Source organism: Lepisosteus oculatus, chromosome 11 (assembly GCF_040954835.1).
Source record: "Lepisosteus oculatus isolate fLepOcu1 chromosome 11, fLepOcu1.hap2, whole genome shotgun sequence".
Classification (NCBI taxonomy): Eukaryota; Metazoa; Chordata; class Actinopteri; order Semionotiformes; family Lepisosteidae; genus Lepisosteus; species Lepisosteus oculatus.
Window position 1 is genome coordinate 28280625 of NC_090706.1, and position 22641 is coordinate 28303265.

At 46.3% G+C, this 22641-nt stretch overlaps 1 protein-coding gene across 4 annotated transcripts in view; it reads right to left on the reverse strand.

Moving 5' to 3' along the window:
• ebf1a (EBF transcription factor 1a) overlaps window positions 1-22641 on the reverse strand; it is a 193793-nt gene that overhangs the window by 43408 nt on the left and 127744 nt on the right. For all 4 annotated transcript variants that reach the window (XM_006631692.3, XM_006631691.3, XM_015349366.2 and 1 more), the window contains exons 9-10: window positions 17097-17227; window positions 12856-12982 (exon numbers count right to left, since the gene is read on the reverse strand). In XM_006631692.3, the coding sequence (XP_006631755.1) occupies window positions 12856-12982; window positions 17097-17227 (258 nt within the window). The remainder of the gene's footprint in view (window positions 1-12855; window positions 12983-17096; window positions 17228-22641) is intronic.

A 22641-nucleotide genomic window follows, 5' to 3' on the forward strand; every position in this document is an offset into this window, starting at 1 on the left:
CTAAGAAAAACAAGTCAGATTGTGACACAGGCAAATGTACCCTGAGGCTCACAATATATCATATTTAAATAGCCTTCCTGTAATTACGGACAAAGCAGGAGAGCCGCTGGTCCATAACTCTTTGAAGGCCTGGGCCTGCAGGATAATGAGCCGGGTGACAGGGTGGCCCTGTGTAAGCAGCCCGTTAATGTGCTGATATAGAGATGGATTGCTCCAGTCAGTGTGTAAACACTGGGCCGCTCTTGCAGATGTCAGGATCTGTTTACTCCCCTTATTGCTATCGATTTTTAGATTCCGCACAATCTTTTCACCAGCCGAGCAGATAATATATACTTACTGGGGAGAGCAGGAGGAGGGAAGTTTTTAACTCGGGCTAGAGGGACTTTTTTGTCGTTGCCGTTCGGCGTGATGGGTCTCACCACTGTACGAACCCAACAGAGCAAGCACAGTCTCACTCAGGCAGAATGCCCTTTCCTCCAGTAACTTAAACCTCTTCGACTTGGACTCGGGCTCCTGTTTTGAAAAGAACTGTTCCCTTTTTCTGTTGCTGGGCTTAGCCCAATTCACAGAAAGGACGCACTTTGCTCAGGGTGCGCTATTATACACTGTTTATAGAAACAGTAATCAGGAATGCATTCTCCAACGCATGGCCTTTCTTCCACAAGATGGCACAGGGAAATAGCCTTTTTTTTCCGAAGTGCCGGTTTCGTCTTCCACAAACGTCTGCTGTTAGAAGCGTCTGCCAAGGCTCCTGAGCAGGGGAGGCGCAGGATCCCAACTGCGGCTGGAGAAAGGTCTGCAGGAGGAAAGCAAAGGCCCATCGCGAGCACGACCGCCAGGCCGCTGCGCCGTGCTGTCAGCCTGGGAGTACGACCGAGTTCCCGGGGCCCCCGAACGCGGAGAACGGGCCGTGGAAATCCGCAGGTCGGCCCATGACACGCGCGGCGGGACGCGGAAGGCCACGGGACGGGAGCTGACCCCCGTCGTCAGCAGCCAGAGCGCGTCCTCGCCAACGCCCTGAGCACCGGGACATCGCGGCCTCCTCGCCTCACAACGACACCTCGGTTACCGGGTGGCCATTCTCACCCAGCACGTGCGTCACCTGCATCAGACCCGATTTCTCTTCGTGTCTCCTCTCCGTTTTCAAAGATAATGTAATAGGGCACACGAACCACTAACTAAACCCAGAAAGTGAGTTTGAATCAGTGATGTATTACACTGACTATTACGGCTGCTCGACATCTCGGGGATAGGTGTCACCAACGGGGTCAGAACGCCAAAGGAAGACCCATAATAGTTTCATTTGTTTGCGGTTCTAAGAAAAAAAGTGAACCGACTTAAAAAAGAAAAAAAAACTCTGCCCTCGTGCTCTTTTTTTGACATTCTGCAATGCAAAGAATCACCCCCTTCTTGTGTAATTTGATTTCTGAATAAGAGAGCAAAACGAAACTAATTTCCATGTGGGCAAGTGTATACAGATAAAAATATACGTATTTTTAAACTGGCCGAAAAAAAATAGGGAAGTGAAATTTCTGCTGTGCACCCCCTTCAACAACTCTGCTTCGACTTTCTTCAAATGTGGAACTACTTAAACCGCAGGAGGGGTATTTATAGTCAACCAGAATTTGTTTTTTTAACTGTTTTATTATTGTCTTCTCTCATTAATTTCAAATCGGGGAACTTAAGTGAAAAATGTGGTTTATGGGTCTCTCCGGGCTTCCATTAATGGTTTTCAGACCAAAATAGCCGGAAAAAATATTCCGGAGGGAAAAGGACAGATTCTCACAGCACCATCCACACAATTTTAACACACAACTTCACTGTCGTCAGACCTGCTCAGTAATTAGTTAATCCAAGGATCTCATCCACCCATTTCTTGAAAGAAGCCAAGGTTCTGGCTTCAACAACATGATTGTGTGTCCTGTTCCACACACCCACCACCCTTTGGGGAAAGAAGCACCTCCTGAATTTAAACGTACTTCACAGTCGTTTCCATTATTTGTCCTCTGGTTTCCCTGTTTGTTCCGAAGAAGGGTTGACTGTGCCGATGTCTCTGAGGAACCAGTTGCCTGGTATTCCTCTCTGTTCAAGTCTAAAGGGTTTGTTTCCTCCATCCTGTCAGTGCTGAGCACTCCCTTTTCTTATAACTTCAGAAGACATGCTTTTCTAATAACCTGTAACTATCCGGTGACAATTAACTTTACAACTCCAGTCTTATCTTCTAGATGTGAAAAGTCTGGCGGTTTCTTTTTCCACATTCATATATTGTCCATATATCTATAGGTGCCTTAACCCATGAAACACCCTCTGTAGGCCGAAGCGAGAACTCTGAACTTTCCTCAGTCAATTCTGGGTTGACCTCAGGTCAGTGTTCTTAAGAATCCAGGGTGGAACCCTAAAGCACTGGGAGGAATTCTAGCTGGGGTTCTAGAGTGTTGCCTGTGTCCTTGGTTTTGTGTTCTGAAGAATCTACAGAACACCAACATGACTTTTAATGATGACACACATCACTCCCTCCAAAGGATATTTTTAAGGTGTTGTATAACTGCACACTTTACATAGTGCGTTAGTACTCTACTGTCACAATACACTTGGACGTAATACTTCTTCTAAGATTCTTTGCCTTATTTGCTAATTACCATAGTGAGCCATGATCCTCTGAGGGTGATACTCGGCGCATCTAGACTTAGTACAACAAAAACACGAAGAGCACTACAGAAAGGCCACGTACAGTTCACAGTATTCGATTTCATGCTGTCTCCTTTTTCTGTGCAAGCATAGGCTTTGTTAGGAAAGGCGTAGAAAAAGGGAGTGTTTGCAACACTCAGTAACATGCATATGATGTACCTTCAGGAAACAAAAAACCAAATTGATTGCTGAATCACACAAACTAATGCACCCCAGTTCCAGAATTCTGGCCTGCCCCCCTTAATTTTTCAGCTCAAACAGGGAAAGATGGAAATCCTTGTTCATGGGGTTTCACTGTGTGTTTAAGGCTGGTGCCAGAGACGGAAGCATGTTCACAATCAAATCCAGCCTAAGCTTAAGAAACCTCGCAGCTCAAATCTAAATAAATACAAAGAGAAATCCACATGCCTTCCCCCCTCTTTCCTCTGTAGAAACGACTGTTTGAAGGATTCCTTACAATCACACGGATCAATGCTCATTGAAATTTCATGAAGCCAGCATCCTCGATGGTTCATATTTCACAATAATGACCGGGGAGAGGGGATTCTGGACTGGGGGTGGGGTAGTAGTTGTCTGTGCACAGGGCAGAGGGATCGGGGGGGTCAGCATAATTCTGAGCTCAATTGCGATAATAAAAAACCCACCTCCGACAGAAGGCAAAACTGAACCATGAAAGACAGCGCAAACAGCTGAGAAGCTCTACAACAAAGGCGACACAGTGTACTGCCTGCCAATAACCTTGATTCACACAGGGCACCTTCAGAGAGGCATAAGAGGCAGTCGCAGTCGCAAAACTGCCCCCAAAAATACGGTTCCCGTGTGAACTTTGATTAAGAACCGAAACAAAAACACCTTTGCACTATCTGGGTTCGAGAGCGTGCGGAGCTGTCTACCTCCCGACTGGCTGAAGACTCACTGCGACGCGATCTGCGGGGCTCTCTCCGCTACACGGTTTTAACTTTTTTTCCCCCCCATGTTGGAGCAGCACGCCTGGGGGATGATCCGGGTCCTGCGTTTGCCGTTTTTAGCTGCCTGCGCCGGTGAAAGGGCTCGACTGCGACTGTGCAGCCGCACTCCCAGAGAGCTGAATGGTGTGCCTTGTAATTGGTTTTGAGTCTAGTAGTTTAACAAGCACTTCTGGGGCTTTTGTAAAGAGCCGATAATATCAGCAGAGTAATGAGCGCAGGAATGTAGCGCTTGCAGCTCTTCTCCTTCCCGTTTCTCCCCGCCCGTCTCGCTCAGGTGTGATCTCATACGCGGGCGCCGCGAATCAATACCATCAGCAGCAGGCCGCTCGATAGCCCTGAATTATTGCTTCATTTTTCTCCTTATTATAGATGAGTCCTGTTATTTTTTCCAGCCCTCCCCCCTCCACCTCTGCGGGGATCAATACCTTACAATCTTATTTTTATCCATTTTTCCATAAACCCCGTGATTGCGTTTATTTGGAAAATCCGACAAGCTAAATAAGACATTGCTCGCGCATAAAAAAATTGATACAGATATAAAACGGATGGCTTGTTTCGGTTTTGACTGTCCTCTGCTTCTTCTGCCTATACATGTGTATACGACTCTGAATGCATGTACATGCATACTAACAGACCCTCCACACACAGAAGTATGCACATTAATTGGAAGGTATATGTAACTGAATAACTGTGAAACATCAGGTGAAACATATAACAGTCCATCCAGCCATTACCAGAATGCCATTTCTTACCAGTAAGCATGGCAGCAAACAGAGGCTACAACACAGATGGGATGTCCGTTCACTGTAGGGCAGACACAGGCACATGGGAGCAATTTAGAAATCATCAACTAACCCAGCCAGCACACCTTCTGCAGGTCGGGAGGAAAGTAAAACATTCGGAGAAAACCCACACAGACACAGGGATGCCATGCAAGCTCCACACAGATCCTAGACGTCAAACTCTGGGTGCCAAAACTGTGAGTCTGTGTACCATGCACCTGTGGTTACAAAATCTAAAAAGAAAATAAACTTTATTTGGGTGTTGACAATGACAAGTGGATTCAAATCTAAATCTCCTTCCCAGGCACTGTGAGAATATGCACTATGAGAATCAGGCGAAGATGACCGACGTGGTTTTACTCAACACAATCTTATCTGATGGGCGAATCAAATCTGAAATCGAAAAAACTAACTTGGAGATCTCTTTCAATGGCTGCATCTGTGCCTTCCTCTTTGTGCGGACCTCAGTTGGTCACGAAACAAGCACTACAGTACATGTTTCAGAACAGGTGTCCTGAAACATCTAACTTAATCCATTAATTAGGGAGCCCTCATAACTGCTGTTGTTACTGTATTGTCTGACACAGACATACGATTCAGCTGCCAAGAGACTCTTACGACAGTACGCTTTGAGATTTGCAGGATTTCTAGAATAAAAAAAAACCCCACTAATTTAATATTTTTTATCTGTATGTTTTACCTGCAAAGGCATTAGGATTTTTTCTCACACCTCTGATCACAATGGTATGACTTACCAGTTCTTGTAAATTTCTAGACTTCTCAACACAAAATGACAAAACTGCCACACCTCGTTCTGGAAGAATCTGTCCAGCACGACGCACCACGTGGCAAAGTGAGTATTTTTCAAAAAGGGAAACAAGTTTTTGTTATGAACGTTGTTTCAGGCTGTTGTTTGTTATTTTTGTGAACGTTCACCTCTCCCAATTCTCCTGTCAGTAATCAGAAAAAGTCAGGCAATGAAGGCCACCAAACAGTTTAGCAGGAGGTTGACTCAAAACAGGAGGAAGGAAAGGGGTGAGTGATTATGTCACAGCACCCGCAGAGCCTGAATATTCACTGGCAATGTCCTTTTCCACTCTGAGGTTTCAGCTAGCGTGCCTTAAGAATCAGAATAAAAAAAGACAGTACAGAAATGGTTACAGTGTTGCAGACCGCTGGGCTTCTCTAATCCTTTCCAGCACAGACACTCTTCAACAGTGAACAGTATTTCATAAATACTTAATCAGGGCGCAGACATAAGCGAAAATACCTATAATTTGATCCAACAGAGTCTTTTAATATTGGCTGCAGCCCTGTATCACTAAGAGGAGAAGGCTGAATTCAGAACAGGGACAAATTGACTACTGAACTCGGGAGCCCATTTATCACGGCCTCCAATCTCTTGGAACCACAAAGGTCTTTAAGGCTTTCATTGGCAGATCGCATTATAACTCTGGTTCATGTAAAATATGTCAGGACAGTGAGTCTAATAAATGATGTGAGCAGCCATCCACTGCAGGTAATCCACGACCAAACTTGGAAATGCGGCAGCAGACCGAGAGAGTGAAAATAAATGCGTCAAAGACGGACGCGGACCTGCCAAATATCTGTGCAGCCTTGGATGTCTTATTATCAGCACACTGGCATGTGGGTTATATACTGTCCCAAGAGCAGCTTACTTAATTGCCTGGGATGATAAGCCCCTAATTGAGCCGGGGCTTGCTTCACTAATGGCGCGGTGCTGCGAGGAGGGGCAGGGAGCAGAATGTGGGTCGCATACTGTAGAAACGCCTCTCCTCTTCCCATCCGCTTGCTTGTTTAGGGGGACTGCACTATACGTTTCCTAGAAGCCCACTACAAGCCATCACTGTTACATCAAGACTCAGACTCAAACACAAAAATCACCTTTTTTTTACACAGCTAATGTGATTTTATGCCCATTTATACAACCGGGCATTTTGGGGTGACGTCCCTTGGTAAGGCTGACAAAGCTGTGCCCCTCCTGGGATTTGAACCTGCAGCAATCCAGTTCTGAGCCCAGCGGCCTGACTGCTCTTCATCACTGCTGATGAAGATATTACCAGAGCACAACCAGCACAACACAGTCACAACCATTACTACCTAACAGCTACTGTCAAGTGAGACACACTAGCTACAGCTTCACCAGAACTTCAGTCCACGAGTATTAACTTACTTTTAGCGAAGTAAAGTGTTAGCTCTGCTTTAAGGATCTCCTTTCATTTGATTTGCCACAACAAATGTGTGCAGTAATTCAAAGTTGCTCCAATTGTACTGTGCATATGTGCTACAGAAAACAACTGATATCTGAAAGACACTGAAAACGGAAGAACCGAAAGACGGAATTGTAGCTCTTATTTATTTTGTTTGCTCAAAGTCCCGGCTTACTTAATGACAAATATTGTAACGTTCACCCAATAAGAGCATCTGTACGGCCAGCAAACCATCTTTAGCAGATCACTCCAAGTCACATTTAATTGGTGTTGCAGCCTTTGGGAGCTTTTACTTCTGTAACAGGATCTTAATGAAAGTCTGGCCCCTTTAGCAGGAAGTCAGAATATTTTTTTTTGCCACATTCTTTAGATCCACGAAGCCTCTTGGAAGACCGAGGATGGCATCTGTATATCAGTAATCAGTAACACAGCCCAGAGAAGTTGGCCCTGGTGTGAGTATGTGTTCCCTGCAATGGACCAATGTCCTCTCAGGGGGTATCCTATCTTGCACCCATTGCTTACTGGGATACTCTTTGATGTCCCCCATGAATATGTACTGGATGAAGTGGTTAGAAAATGGATGGACTATTTAGAAAGGGGCTCAACCTAGCAGTGCACTGCAGAAATTCTACTCAGCACGATGAACAAAACCCATTAATGAATTACTAACTTGGGTGGGTGGTTTCACCTGAAGAGAAATCTGAGTATTTTACTGGATCAGCGACGCTGCAGTACCTAGAGAACAGCCGCTGGGATTCGAACCCACAACCTTGAAGGGGTGAGTCCAGAGCATGTCACAGGAAAATAACTGTACCAGCGCATTGTATTTATCACCCTCATTTAAAAGGATGCTGTTTGCTTGACTGTTAATTTGGTTGTACTGGATCAGGCTTGCCCTCAGCTTTTGTTAAGGGAAACTTCACAAAGAGAGAAGAAATAATGTGCTCACATTCCTCGGCACTGGTTATTACTGCAGCTCCGGTAATATCATTACCATTTAGAAATATAAGAAATGATCAATTCTTGAGATCAAAGATAATGGGCGACAGTTTCGCAGGAGGACAGTGAGGTCAGGAGGAAACAGGAGCAGCAGAGAGCACTCTCCTGATTTATAATACAGTAAGTTAACTAAAGAGGGACTGAAAGGACGGAATAAAATCGACAGACAGATGACGGGGAGAACGAAAGGGAGTTCTTCCTCTTAACTAGCCTTTTTCTTCTGTTCATTCTGACCAGACCCGCCTCCGCCTCTCTGCTCTCCTTCCCAGTGGCCAGCTGATGTGTGCCAGGCTGTGTCGTGATCCGAAGCGCTCACCCTGGCGCTGGATTGATTTAATTGGGTTTCGGAGCCATTGTATGTTTTTAACAGCAGTTGCTGAGCTGCGCCAGCTGCCCTCGCCTAATGCCACTGCCAGCTGCCACGGGCTACTGCCAATTGTCTTTGATTAGAGCTCACTGGCAACTGGACCCTGAAAGATGCCAACTGGAGCTGGAGCCGGCACAGAACAGTGTGGCACGGACTCCCGCACCCACGTCTCCATGGCTAGGCGGATCCCAGCGGACCCTGCTGCCACCAGGACCGGGCAAGGGAAGGCAATGGCCGTATCCTGACCCGCCCGCCGACCGCCAGCACGCGCAAACAGGAAACCCGCGGACTCGCGGGGGAAAAGGAAGTAGGGAGAAAGCCGTTCCGAGGAGCGCGAGTTCGAACGGCGCCCGTAGGGGTACGGGGAATGGCCTCAAGCTAATGTGCGGAAAAGGCCACCATCTGCCACCTGTTCCAACGGGCTCTCCATCGCACAGTCTACTGGTCCCTACCGGTCCAGCCATGTGGCCGCGGAGTGGCCGATACCCGCCGCCAAATCCCCACAATAAACCAAAAAGACCGCGCTGCTCCTGCCAGACCAGCAGGCTCGGGCTGGGCCAGCCCGTCGGACTCCAGGCCTGCTTGCCGTCTGCAGGGATTAACTTGCAGGAGGAGGACCCCGGCTTGCAAACACACCCGCTCGCAGACAAAAGCAAACGAACAAAAGCGGATGGAAGGAGTCGGTATTCCAGCCATCAGCTGGAGACGTTGCAGCCCGGGCAGTTGCAGAGCTGGTATTTCTACGGTGTGAAAGGGATCACTAAACCACTCTCGTGGCTGAGCCATATGTCAGCAGTTTTTTTTTTCTCTTTTTCCTGCCTCCTTAGGTTTTTTTTTACGAGAGAGAAAAACCCTTAAAGGTGAAAGCGACCTCAGAAATGTATTTCATTAATTTCTTATCAATCTGTCTCCCTCGGCGTGGGGAAGGCTCTGTTTTCCAGGGGAAGGCTGACACACATGGTGAGCAAGTCGCGCTCTGACCTAGAGGGAGAACGTGACCTTGACTCTGGTGAGGTAAGCGCCGCCAGGATTAGGTTTCGTAATTCACATGTTGAAGAAATTGCCAAAAGAGCATGTCAAAGGTCACCTCCCCCTGCTTCGGAAAGCACTTAGCGGCCAGACGAAGCCATTTCCAGCCCAGGTAGCCTGGAGGGAGCTTTCTCCAAATGATGATTAAAAATAATTTCTTCGTAATGAGACCTGACCACCAAAATGCTTGCCAATTAAAAGAGTTTAGGAAGGTGGGGGGGGGTTAGATTATAACTGGGGTAACAGGACACTTTGTCAAGCAGGCCTAACCCGCATTTAGAAACAAAAACAGAAAAAGAGCTTTAAAGCCTCTACAAAAATGGGACTTCCGAGTGTCTGACGAATAAAAGACAAAACGGAGAAAGGCCTTTGTGGATAATGAGCTGGTATTCAGCGAGACAGCATGTTTTTTGTACACACAACCTCATAAAAAGAAACTCCTCACGGTTCTATAGAGGCATATCACAGAAAAAGCAAAGTGAAGTGAAGCACAGTGTTTTCGCTGTAAAAAAAAAAACAAAATAAAGCACAGAGCAGCGTTGCCACCTTGCAGCCTGGAGTGGTTTATCATTGTAACTAGGACTTAAACTAGTTATCCCAACATGGTAGGGCTGGGCAGGCCGGATATCCAGGCCTGCTTTCCATCTGACAGGATTATCTTTCAGGACAAGGGTTGATCGCATGGCACTGTTATGAAGGGGAGGAGTGTTAATCTTGGTGATTTCAGTCTGGTCTTGTACAGTCTGTCCTCCCTGCTCCCCTTAATTCAGAAAGTGTGGCAAAGGACAGCGTGGTACAACCATGGAGAATCAGCAAAAACACAGTGCTCTTGCACTTATAATAAATATATATAACACATATACAGTAAATATATGTGCCGTGAAACAGATCTCTCTGCCTTTCCATACCAGACTGAGCTGGGGCTATACAGTTGTAGGGTCAAAAGTGGGATGCTTTTCACGCTAAACAATTAGTATTTGTAAATTATAGTCTCTGAGATGCAAACAAGATGCAAACAAGATATCACTGCTCTAGAATAAGTCTTGAAAACAAAGACTAGATACTTAAAGCTTAGATCCCAAGCTTGCAGGAACGTACTACACCATTCAGGGCTCATGTTCAAAGCATTCAACGTTTTCAAAGACATCGACAAAGAATCATGAACCAGAGGGCACACATGGAAACAACAGAAAAGTGCACTTATAACTGAGATCAGGAGGCACGTGTTTACACAAACAGTGGTGGGAGTGTGGAACAATCTATCACAGGTAACACCCAAGCTTCCTTAAAAAATCAGCTGGATGAGATCAATCACGGAACAGCAATCAAACAGCTCTTCACAGAACCCCATGTTCTTATGTTCAGTACCAGGCCTGTTTACCCAGCTCCACACCTGAGGAGGGGTTTGTGGGGCATTTGACAAGCAGGATAATCCCAGAAGATCCACCCCTGTCCCCCACCCCTGACTAGCACTGTACAATTTGTTTATCCGCGTCAAAACCTTGAAAAGTAAACCATCTACACAGGAACGGAAAATAATATCGGCTATTATTAAACACTCGTTGTTTCCCGGAGTCCGGAGCTGCCAGGAAAAACGTGGGAATTGCTACAGAACACAGCTTTTATTCCGCTTTCTTTCTTGGCTCTCATTTCTCTGTTTTGTCGTCCTCTTGGAAAAAAAAAGAGCTCAGGCTCATTACAGAGCTTCTTAAATTGGTGTGGGATTTCTTCGGCTCAGTGTGAGACCTTGGTGAAATGGTTTGCAGCTACTTTCCTCCATTATGTAGAAATGAACTTATTACAAACAAATTCTTCCTCCAGGGCTGTTCTTCAGATTTTCTATTAGGTGAAACAAAGTTGTGAGCCCAAAGCGGACCCAATCCCCACCCTGTCTTTGGTTTGCCAAGCGGGTGTGTGTCTAGGCCTGTGTGTGTGCGTGTGTGTGTTAATTGCTGTATATACATGTATCTGGGTGTATGTGACTGTGTTTGCGCTGTGCTTTTTGGAGGGAGATCCAAATTTCTTTTGTAATAGCTTCAAGATGGTGGCCTTCCAGGCAATGATTTTTTTTTTCCCCTGGTTAAATGGTGACCCTATTTTCAAGCATTAGAAGGTACAATCGTCATTCTAATTGAGCCAATTCTGCTCTAATCCTGAACCAATATTTGCATCCATTTGGCTTCCCTGTCCCCTTACTCTCGTCACAAGCTGTAAAGACGGAGTCCCGGAAGTATACTTGACTCATTCTGATTTATGCATTTCTCAGCTGCAGTTCCTCCCGTCAGTGTTCAGCAAATTGTCTTTACTTCTCTGCCATCCATCCATCCATCTGCCTGCTTGTTTCGTTGGGAATAAGAACGGCAAACGGAACAGAACTTCTCCTTTGCAGATATCTAGTAGAGGTACATTTCCCGGGAAACAATGTTTCTCCCGCGCTTCCTTTCTAGATCGGCCCTGTCCGACTGAAGGCTTCTTACAGCCACCCCAGCAACGCCCCCCATGGCTGCACAGTGCAGGCCACTTCTACCTACAGCACCTGGCCAGGGATGTGGGAGCTGACTACAGCAGCACTACACACAGGCAGGGCCAGGACCAGGGACTTTGACCTCCTCTCCATTCTTTTACTGATGGGCCACAGGCAGGGGAAGAGGGGACATATAGCGGACTGTAGGGAGTAAGTCTCTGGTCTCATAACTGGTGGGCTGTGGGTTCGAGCCCACCAGTTACGTGGGGAGTGCTGCAGACACTGCTGTTGTGCCTTGAGTGAGGTGCTTTACTTCTGTCGCTCCAGCCCATCCAGCTGTATAAATGAGCACCGGCATTATTGGGGGGGGGTGGGTACCTGTGATGGACCGGGGGGGGAGTTGCGTGGACATACGCTGTGGATCTCAGCCGGTCTCACACAAGGCACCAGCAGGAGAAGACACCGCGGTCTCCATCGGCAAGGCTGGCTCGCCCTCTCTCTCTGTCTTACTTCCTACTGTTCCACCCCGGCTGACCGTGGACCTAATGTCTTATGCCTCCACCCCCCCTCCCTCCATAAAGAAAGATGAATTTCGCATTACCCTTATCTCTGTGCTATACAGGATGTTGCTGCTTGTGAGAGCCCAGCGAGTCGCATTAACCTCGGCCTAAAGGAAATAGGTGGAATTCCAGCGTGGCCGTGCAGCTCTGTGTGCTGGGGAGGGAGCTGTGCAGGCCAGCGCCGTGCGCGGATTCATGTTACCAGTCAACGCTGAGCCCGCAGGCTGCAGCCGGGACCCTCATTATTACAGCGGTGAAGTACAGAGGTGTCCAAGCCCCACGCCTTCCGAACGCGGCTACGTGTCGTACTACGTGTTAGGGACTAATCCCCATTCCCCCTACCTCCTGTCCCCTCCTCCCCTCCTCTTCAAACACAGTGCGTGAATCACGCTCTCACAAGCCTCACACTGCTTTAGACGCGAGCCGGTCAGGTCCTCTCCACAGTTCAGCACACACGCACACATACACAATGCCGAATAACTCTACATGTGAGGGCTTAAAACTATTAAAAGGGGTGAAATACATACAGATTAAGAATACCCTTTTAAACACCACTTTTGCTCCAAGACTGACAGCATGTTAACATATGTAAACGCATATGTATGTGCGTATGAATTCGTACAGTGTATTCATGTGTATATGTACAGAACAGTACAGGTGTGTGCATGTGTACAGTAGGTACATGTTAGGCCTATGTGCGTATATGTGTCTGTCTGTGTTAACAGCATTGCCAGGGTAACTCCCTGGCAGGAGCATTTTTACCACACCTGTGTAGATGAACCGCCCGGGAGTCCCCTTGCAGAACTGCTTGGACTTGTAGGACAGGGTGACTTCCACCACCCCTGGGATGTGTCTGGGGGGCGTCTGCACTCGGATGGCATGAGGGGTGATGAGCTGCAGGAGAGGGAGAGAGAGAGGGGAGCGGTCAGGGCCCACCCAGGTTCCACAAGCATGTGCACGAGGGGGAAAACACCACACTGTGCTGGGATTACTGCCCTGTTTTACATAAACGGGCAGAAAGGCACAAAGTGAGGTTAAAATTATATACATTCGAAATAAAATATCGGAAACACAGCTCTGTCGCTTCATTGTCGCGGTTTGTTTAGGAGCTCGTACGTCTGTAAAAGCTGAAATGGCTCCAACCATTGCAAAGGAAGTCTTTGTCCTGACAGGAGTGACTAACTCAGTAAGAGTATTGATCTTGGAATGTCCTGAAGCAGCCTCTTCTGAAACCCTAATGGATTAGTCGGCATAATATAACGCAGGTCGTCATTCCAAGTACTCATTTGTCTTTGTTAATTAAGTGTTTGCTCATTTGCTGTGTCCCCTGGTCCTGGACAACATGATGGTTCTCCAAACCCTGTCCCTAGGTTCTCCTCTCCTTTCCTTCAGCTCCTCTCACATCTCCCCTGACTCCTCTGTCCACCACATTCCACCGTGTCTGAATCATTATTGCTGTTTAACACTCCGTCTCCACGAACGAATACTTGACATCAACAAAGAAAACAAACATCTGTAATTAACTTGTCGAGATGGAAAAATAAACACTTTTAATATCAGCCCCACAGACATCTGAATGACAATTACCCAGACTATTTTTGATCTATTTGTTCTGTATAGTGCAGATTTTGTAGATGATGCAACTAAAGCACTTCTCATACACATTTATGACTTTTTTATAACTACCGTATATAGACAGCTTTGCTGTTGTATATCTGTCCAAATTCATTAAGAGACTGTGCGACTATGAACATTTAGAAAAACCTTCAGAAAATCCCACCTTTTCACTCCATCTTTTGAGGTGTTATTTAGCTTTATTATTGTAACTTATCTGATTATTTTGCTACGTGATTTTACAGCTTTTTGAGCTTCTACAAATAATACGTAGAAAGTATATTTATGTTTTTGAGTTTCTAGTTAGGGAAATTGTTTGAATCCCCACACAAGCAAGCAATAACCTGATAACCTATCAAACCAAAGAGCTCCACTGAAATACACAACTAGGATCTGGACGGGTGTCTGCGCTGATTAAAAACCAAACATTCAGGGGGCAGACGAATCATTCAGACTGATGGCTCTGTTTGAATTGGATGACACCAGAATTCAACGGCTGAGAAAACCTTGTACATTTACAGACGTGGAGCTTGAAAAAACCCTGCGACAGCAACCTGACTTTTTTTTTTAAATTACGGCTTACGGAATTTAACACCCTTGAAGGTAACAAAATGCCCCCCCCAAGTATCGGGGGGTAATTCAACAGGCTGTGGAGAGGCGACGGACAGCCTCACTTGTTAAAGCACACCCTGTGTGTGTGTGTGCGTGCGTGCGTGCGGAGAGGTGGGGTGGCGGATATGAGGCCCATTAATATTTTTTTCCAATTAAAGAAGGAAAAAAACATTGTTGGAAGTGGGCCCTGCACACACCCCGCCACGGGGATGCGATTCCAGCACCTGGAGTGAGCCTGGAAACGTCGCGGGGCGGCACGCAGAGGCGGCAAGAAAGGCAGGGGATGTGTTCATTAAGGCTGGCCGATCGATACCGGAGCAGCCCGGGATCGGCTAGCTGGCTCCTGCTCGCTGAGACACCAGATAAACATTCCACAGCCAGAGGACGACTCCTCTGTCGCTCGGCCCTAATTGGAAACATGTTTTCAGCCCTATCATTTCCTTCCAGGGTCGTTTGTGGGGAGTAATGGTAACGCTGTCAGATGCCTAATTGTTCTGCGCTTATTCCATTAGAGCGTCACTCAGACTGCTTTCCCACCATTCTCGAGCTGGGCAGTAACGTTCTGTAGCAAAGCATCCTCCTCAGCGCTAAAACAACACCGAGCGGGTAAATAAGAAAAGGATATTAGTTATCTTAACACACACTTGCCCCGTGAGTGGTGATTTTCGTATGTTTATGCCTGTGATTTGGGAGTCCAGTTTTCTGTATTTATCTCCTTATCTGAACATATTTCTAGCTCTACAACTCCCTGAAAAAAAAACCCAAGAAAAACAGCACAAGCCCGTATATAAACAAACAAAGCAAAAAGATAAATAAAGGCCTGCCTTTTTTTCCCCCCAAATGCGCACCCAAGACACATACACACATGGCACACACATGGTGGGTAATTTGTCTTAAAAAAAACTGGAGACAAATTGGAACAATAACAATGATTTCAAACACAATGAAATCAAGCTCCTCGTTTCAAAGGGGCGTCTGGGAAAGATAAACTTCGGCTTTGGATTGTGAAATGTTCAAGGTGACTGTGCTGTCTGATCCCGTTGCTCTGCCAGTGCCGGGTTAAGAAAGCCCCCTCTCTCTTCTCCTGTTTCTGGCTTTGTTAGGCATCCTCTCCTGAAATCAGATCCTGTCCCTGCTGGCTGTGGGGCTTGAGGACACTGGAGGGATGTGGTGATGGGTGGGGGGTGGGCCTCTGGTGTGAGTGTGTGTGTGTGTGAGAGAGGATGAAGGTCATGGGGGAGTTCAGAGGTGACATCCCCTCTCAGTTTGCTGCCCACAGGAATCACCGCAGGGCTTGAAAATTGGTGCCATATGTTTCTGTCTCCCTGTAGCCCTAATAGAGAGACGCACTATTCATCTGAAAGGTGTTGTATACACATATACATTACATCCATTCTGTACACAGACATTATTGTGTGTAATTATATATATGCATTGCCATGCCAAATGGGATGCAATGAATTATACTGATCCCACTAGATGTTCCTGACAGCCACGGAGATACAGGACCATGCAGAGGTCTCCTCAGAAGACACTGAACCTGCCTTCTATCCCTCTGCTTCAGGATTCAGAGGGACAGAATTCAGATTCTTGCGCCCTGAACTAGCCTTTGTGTTAATGTTTTCTTATCCACTATCCCCTGTCTGTAAATCCGCCGGGCTGTCTGAATTGACACATTGTCCAGGTTTGCTGTTGCCTTCAGTGAAGCACTGGAGGCATGCCTAGAGGGGAAATTACTTCAGTAAGTCATTTTCAGTCTTCTTTCCTATACTGTAGCATGGCACAATAAGGACAAAGCCTAGTTGGCTGCTACTTTGCAGTCCTCATGGGACGTACCACATATTGGGCCATTCCAACTTCTTAGGACAGAATGGGTCACTTCTATAAAACACACCTCCCTCTTCAATAACTAACTAGTCCAATACAGTGTCGCGGTACACTGGAGTCTAAGGATACACCGGTGCCTTAGTGGCAAGGCTATTGAACCGGTGCTCTAGGCACAGAGCCAGAACACTGCTTCTGGTTTTGAGCTTCATCTGTTTCAGCTGGCCAGTGATGGAGGCAGGTTAAACATTCCCCTACTTTTCCGACGTGTGAATTGCATGGCATTGGAAAATTGAAGGAAAACTCCAAGAAGAGAGACATACAGTACCTCTGCCTTGCTGAAATGCTATAAAGCCAAACACTTGATCTGGGCTGTGACCTCTGGTTCTTTGTCATTTGTGTTCTGATATGGCCATCTTCCTCTAGACCTGGTGGGGGTAGTGTTCCTTTTTCATTTTTCACAGCTTTGCCAGTATGACATAGATTTTGGGGTTTTATATAGCAAGTTAAGCAAGTTACTTTGTTACCAGTTGCCAAGATATAGTGAGTGGATTCACCAACAAGGCAGATCATTTCGTCCTCTTGTGTTCAGCGGTGCTCCGAGCAAGTAAGCACCTGTGAAGCACCAGGGTGCCGAAAGTATGGTCTGTCCTCGGTGTTTTATTAACACTTCCTGTCGATGTACAGCGGTAACAACTCTTTAAAGTTGCTGAAACCTGCCTCACACCTGAAGAAGGCTCCACAGCCGAAATGTTGTGTCTCCTTTCTTTTCCTTTCAGCACGGAATAAACCTTTACCTGTTCCTTTGCAAAAAAAAGAGATGGTCCTGATACCTTTCATACTTGAAATGCTTGCATTTCACTCCATCACCTGAGGGAGCGGACGGGAAAGCGGGTTCGCTTAGGCAGGGGGGTACGTGTCCATAGCCCCAACCCTGAAGAGAGCCCCCCTCACTCACCTCGCTCCAGACCAGCATGGTTCCGAATATGACCTGCAGGCCGTCGAAGAAGTTGTCCCCGATGATGATGACGGTGGCGCCCCCTGTCGTCCAGCCCTCGCTGGGGCTGATGGCCTTGATGCAGGGCGTGGCTGCTCCCGTGGGGGCAGAGGGAGAGAGGAAACACAGACAGGGTCTGGGTCAGCGTGCTGATAGCCACTCTGCACCGAGGCAAACTCAAACACGGAGTTTCCCGCTGCAAATGAGCAAGTCCTCACATTGCAACACCAAGGAAATACAGCATTGTCCCTTATAGAAGGTTACCTGCATGGCGGTTTATTCCCATGCTAATATGTCCCATCAGTATGTACTGTATATATTATCGGTACCTATTTGGAAAATTTATTTTGGATTACCACTATTTTCCATAGTTAGCTAAATCTGTCCATGCTAAAACTTTGCCTTTCTCATTATTTATTCACCATAGTATACAACAATAAACTTTTATAAGGGATTGCCTCCTCAATGTGTCTTTTTCACTTTATGCCGTATCTCCTAGAAACCGTAAAAACACTACCTCCTGTTCGCACTCAGGATTTACTGAAGATCGTTTGTTTTTTGCTTCTGCGTTTGCGTTTTTCGGTGCCAGATCTGCATCCTAGTTTTGATTTTGTTTTTTACAGCAAGGGCAGAGCTTTTAAACATAGCACACAACTCCAGCAAGAGGAGATATAGGCCCAGCGATTGACATAACGACACAGAAACACAGCACTGGCATGGCCGTTTATGGTGCATCAGAAAACGTGGAGTAGATTTGGCGCTGCAGGGAGGAAAGACCTGAAATTGCTGGAAACTAGTGAGCTCCCATCGGCCGCAATGACCCGGACTTGTCAGGTTATTGTTCTTATTTAGGGCCTAATGTGCTTTACAGGAACCACATGAGATCTTTAGAACAGTAAACTGCTAGTAGCTCATGACCTCATCCTTCCTGTGACATTAAGCATGTTCACAAACGTATAAGGGCTTGAACTTGGCAGGCCTACATATACTGCAGTTTTACTGCAAATCACCATGCCCAACTGCAATCTGATGCTTAGAGCTCTCTTGAAGGGTTGTAAGTTGTACACGTATTTATATGCAGGCAGACAGACAGGTAGACAGACAGATAGATGTGACAGAGTTCAGTAGTTCCCATCCCTCGTCCAGGAGAAACACTTAATCACAGGCTGATTGATTTCAGTGTCCTCTTTGGGGCATGTTCGTAAATTGGCTTTCAGCTCTTAAAAGGTCAGATGTTATTTGTAATTGGTGTCAGCCCCGTGTTTCACAGCTGCCCCCATTCAGGTGTGCCACCGGAAACGTCAGCAAGTAGACCTCAGCAGAAGGAAAAAACACGCCCCATGGGAAAGTCTGATATAGTGTCAGTCCCACCTGTGTCTGCTCGTTAGAGCTGTGTATTGTTAAATAATGGCCAGCAAGTTGGGGAGAAGTGCTTTGGTTTGAACATCTACTGATATCAGGCTACAGGGTGGTAACAGTATTGTCAAATGGAAATGGTGCTTTTGAAAGAGAGAATTCTTGTTGAAACAATCAAACAATAAATCAACACTGGAGATGTAGAGATCACCTGGAATGAAACCCTGCAGGTCCAGGGCTGGGAACCACAGGCATTGTTTATTATCTACTAATGTGTTTTTCTTTCTGTTCTCATTTCTGTTAAACCATCAGGTGACCAGCTCGCGCAAAACCACACTCTTCTACGTCAAATCTCAAAAAATCTCAAGTTTTAGGTTGAGGCACATGCATGGCAGAGCTGGCACTGGCAGGTCTGGTTGGCACACAAAACCAGTAAAGGTTTGAAACAGCGTGTTGGCGACGGTTCTTTCAAAGCCCCCTTGCAGGGATGGCGAGCCAAAGAATTATTCCGTTCGGATGTCTGGTGTGGGAAGAGAAGGAATTCTTTACCCTGCACGGAAGACATGGGCTGTCACCACCCCCCAGACAAAGACATGCAGAGACAGACGCAGTTTGGAAGAGGTGGGTGAGAGGGCATGGCCTCCACCAGTCGAGTTTCCTAGTTGTTACAGCTCGGGCAGGGCGGGAAAACCTATCTCACACAGGGCGCACATGTCCACAGAGCGCCTCCGTGAAGCTCAGCAAACTCCAATCAAGGGCCACTTCCAATCAAGTTTCGTTTGAAAGAAAAATAAATCAATCAGACCCGGAAACGCATTGATTGAGTGGCTGCAAATGGCAACTTATTTACACTGCAATACCAAAGAAATATGACATCATTAAAAAGATATTAAATTGTAATTATATACACACACTTTACATTCCACGAACGGCGGCGTAATTATATTGTAATTACTTAACTCTTGCTCAATAACTATTTCGGTCATTAATATCCTATTAATAAATGTTTTACTTAACGATGGAAATGGCTCTTAAGGCATTCCTGATAAAGCCTTCACTTATCATTAGAGGGAACCACATTATAATCTTCTTCACATATGCTCCATGGCAGAAGCACTTTGTAATGCATGACTGAATAATATCGAACATTTGCATATTATGGATTTTATTCAGAATTGAAACCGACACTCCAGACATGACATTTTTATATTAAACCATTACATGTTATTCTGTTTTTCTTCGGTCATTCTTAGAAATTTCGGGCTGCCACACTTACAAGGAAAAGCTTCTGAGTCAAAGATTTCTGTTGTGTGGAGGGAAATGACGTTGGTTTACCTTCCCATAATTCCCAGCGACTGCGTGCGCTAAGAAATGTCAGAAATCTGTAATTCGTCCATTGTAAGATATACATAAACACCAGTTTTACTAGTCAAACCTAACAGTGTTACGCTGATAAGCCTTAATAAGGCAAAAGAGTTGTCTATGTCTGCTAACTAGGACGATATACTGTACACCATGTGGTATTAGAAGGCTGTATTGATGGGTTCAACTTTCTACTTTCTAGCTCTGTGAAACGAGCACAGCTAATTGATATTCACATTCCTGTAACTCCTACTGTTGCTGCAATGGCTGGGCCTGCTTCACTTCCTTGATGGTAATCAACCACACCAGAAGTCCCTTCTTCATTCAGTTCACATCACCACATACCTTTCAGAATAGGCATTAATGAGCACAGACTCTGGATGAAACCGCACAGCACCAAGGCCTGCATCGATCACGGCATTGTGCTCTGCTGTGCGTAGTGTGGCCGTAACAAAACACCACACACAGCAACATTTAGGAGCGGAAACCCCACAGGCACACAACTTCAGTCTGCTGAAGCCCTCTGAACTGACAGCTGATGTGCAAAACGCAACCGACAGAACAGGGGTGAGGAACTTTGGGGGAACAAAGTTCATTTAGTTCAGTGAATCTCTCTGGTCGGCTGCCTTCACCTAGCTGGCTTGTGAGCGTGTGCCTGGAGTCAGAGGCAGCGCTAGGAAACCAAAAACACGAGAGGGAGGGGGGTGGGGTTGGGGGTAAGGGGCAGACAAATAGCCGGAAAAAAAAACGAGAGACAGAAAAAGAGAGAGAGAGAAAGGAATTGGTGCCTGCTGGCTTTCGGTCCAGTGAACATTTGGATTTCTGAAAGGCAGAATCACCAATGGTGCTTTTGTTTTTGTGCAGGGCGATAATTAATAATCCGAGGGTCAAACTGCGAAAGATCACTCAGCTCTCCGTGTGAGATAACAATGATCACTTCACAATAAACGCCCCGTGTCCCTGAGGCTCAGCAATGCCTGGAGTGTTAATTCCAGTGATTACACACACCTTTATTAAATATTACTCTGCCCTGCTTGTTTGAGGGCCTCGTGGACCTGATTGTTTTACGAGAGCCGTGTAAATGTCATTCTCATTTCGCTCGCAGCAGGCAGACAATTTTGAGTCCTTACAGGAGTCGATCAAAGGCCACGCGCCGGGGGATTTGCTGAGAAAACACGGACGAGCGATAAAAATCTAACAGATTAATTGGTTTAAATTTCATTTCAGGATGTTGAACTTTGGCTCCAGATTCTGTGATGCCGTCTTTCCAAAGCCAGTGCGGACTAATTAGTGGAATTCCAATTTGCTTCGGGTTAAAAAAAAAGACAGGAAAATGATATGGCGGAGCTTTCAGCCTAAATACACATTAAATGGGTAAAGTTGTCTGTTTAGTAGATGTCACCAGAGATGGGATTTAACTGCTCGCTCTCTTTGCCTCTGCTATTTACATATGTATGAGTTAGCATTGCACAGGGGGATTAGGAAGACCAGGGCTGTATGGTACCTGGTACAGCTCATCATGTACTACAGCAAAACGAATGTGATCTACCGACATGCAGAACAACCCCGAAACATGTCCTCGGCAGATGGTGCAAGGGTAGGAGGTTTCTCATCCTGTGACTGCTGCAATAGGTCAAGACAGGCCTTGAACCCAGAGGTCTAACAAGCAGGTTTCCCTGAGCGAGTGGCTGAAGGCAGGGAGAAACACAGTGACACCAAAAGCAACATTTTAGCCTCCCGTAAAAAAGCAGGAGGGAAACATAAAGGACCAAACTTGCTTCCAGGTTCACATAGTTTATGTGCGAGGTTCTGTTCTGTTTATATGTACAGTACATATATACATCTAGACAAAAGAATGATTGACCTTAAGGGGCTTGAAGAAAAACCAGTCCCTTGGAAATGAGTCGGTTGGGATTAGTGAGCCCTGGGGCAGAGAGATGTTTAGGGGAAGCACAGATCTTTAAGAACAAAGGAAAATAAAAGGAGGTTATCAGGGAGAGGAGGACATGATGCCTGCCTAGCCCAGGTGGTTGCTTGTAGCCAGTCAATGTGAGGATCTCGTCCAACTGTTTCATGGGAGACGCCAGGCGTAGCAGAGCCACTGACGACTGACGGGCGTCACTTTGCCAGGACAAAGATGGTCAGCAGTACTAACACGCTCCCTTAGCGAGACTAGTGGAGGAAATCTTGGGCTAGTTTAAAGCACGAGGCATTAGGGTTCTGGACTGGTAGCTGGACAGAAAATGTATGGGTTCGCATCTCACTGTATAAATGGGGGAACATGTACGCTGCTGTGGGTGAACGCGTCAGTCTTAGAAGCTGGTAAGGAAAAGAAAGCACTGTATCACAGGCAGCTGAAGAAAGCAAGGGTACACACTCCACGGCTCTTCGAATTAGGAAGCAGTCCCAGCCAGGGTGGGGGAGATGCCTCTCTTTAAGAATTCCCTTCTGCCCCCCCTGGGGTCTGGGCAGGACTCGGGAGGAAAGTCTCTTTTCAAGTAGGCCCAGCGAGGACAGAGGAGCCCAGTGACTCAGCATATTTCACGAACAGTTTTAAGGGACGTGAAAGGAAACAGATTTAGATTTTTCTGGTTACGCAGCTGGATTTAACTAAAAATATCACCAACCATAAAAATATGCTAGCGGTTTTTAACAGCTTCTAAAATGTTGTGGCTCGTTGTCCAAACTGAGACCTATATATGTCTTACAGATGTGATTTAAATCGATGGTTTATACATAATCCTCCTCAAAAGCAGTCTGTCTGAAACGGTTATACTTGACACTTCAG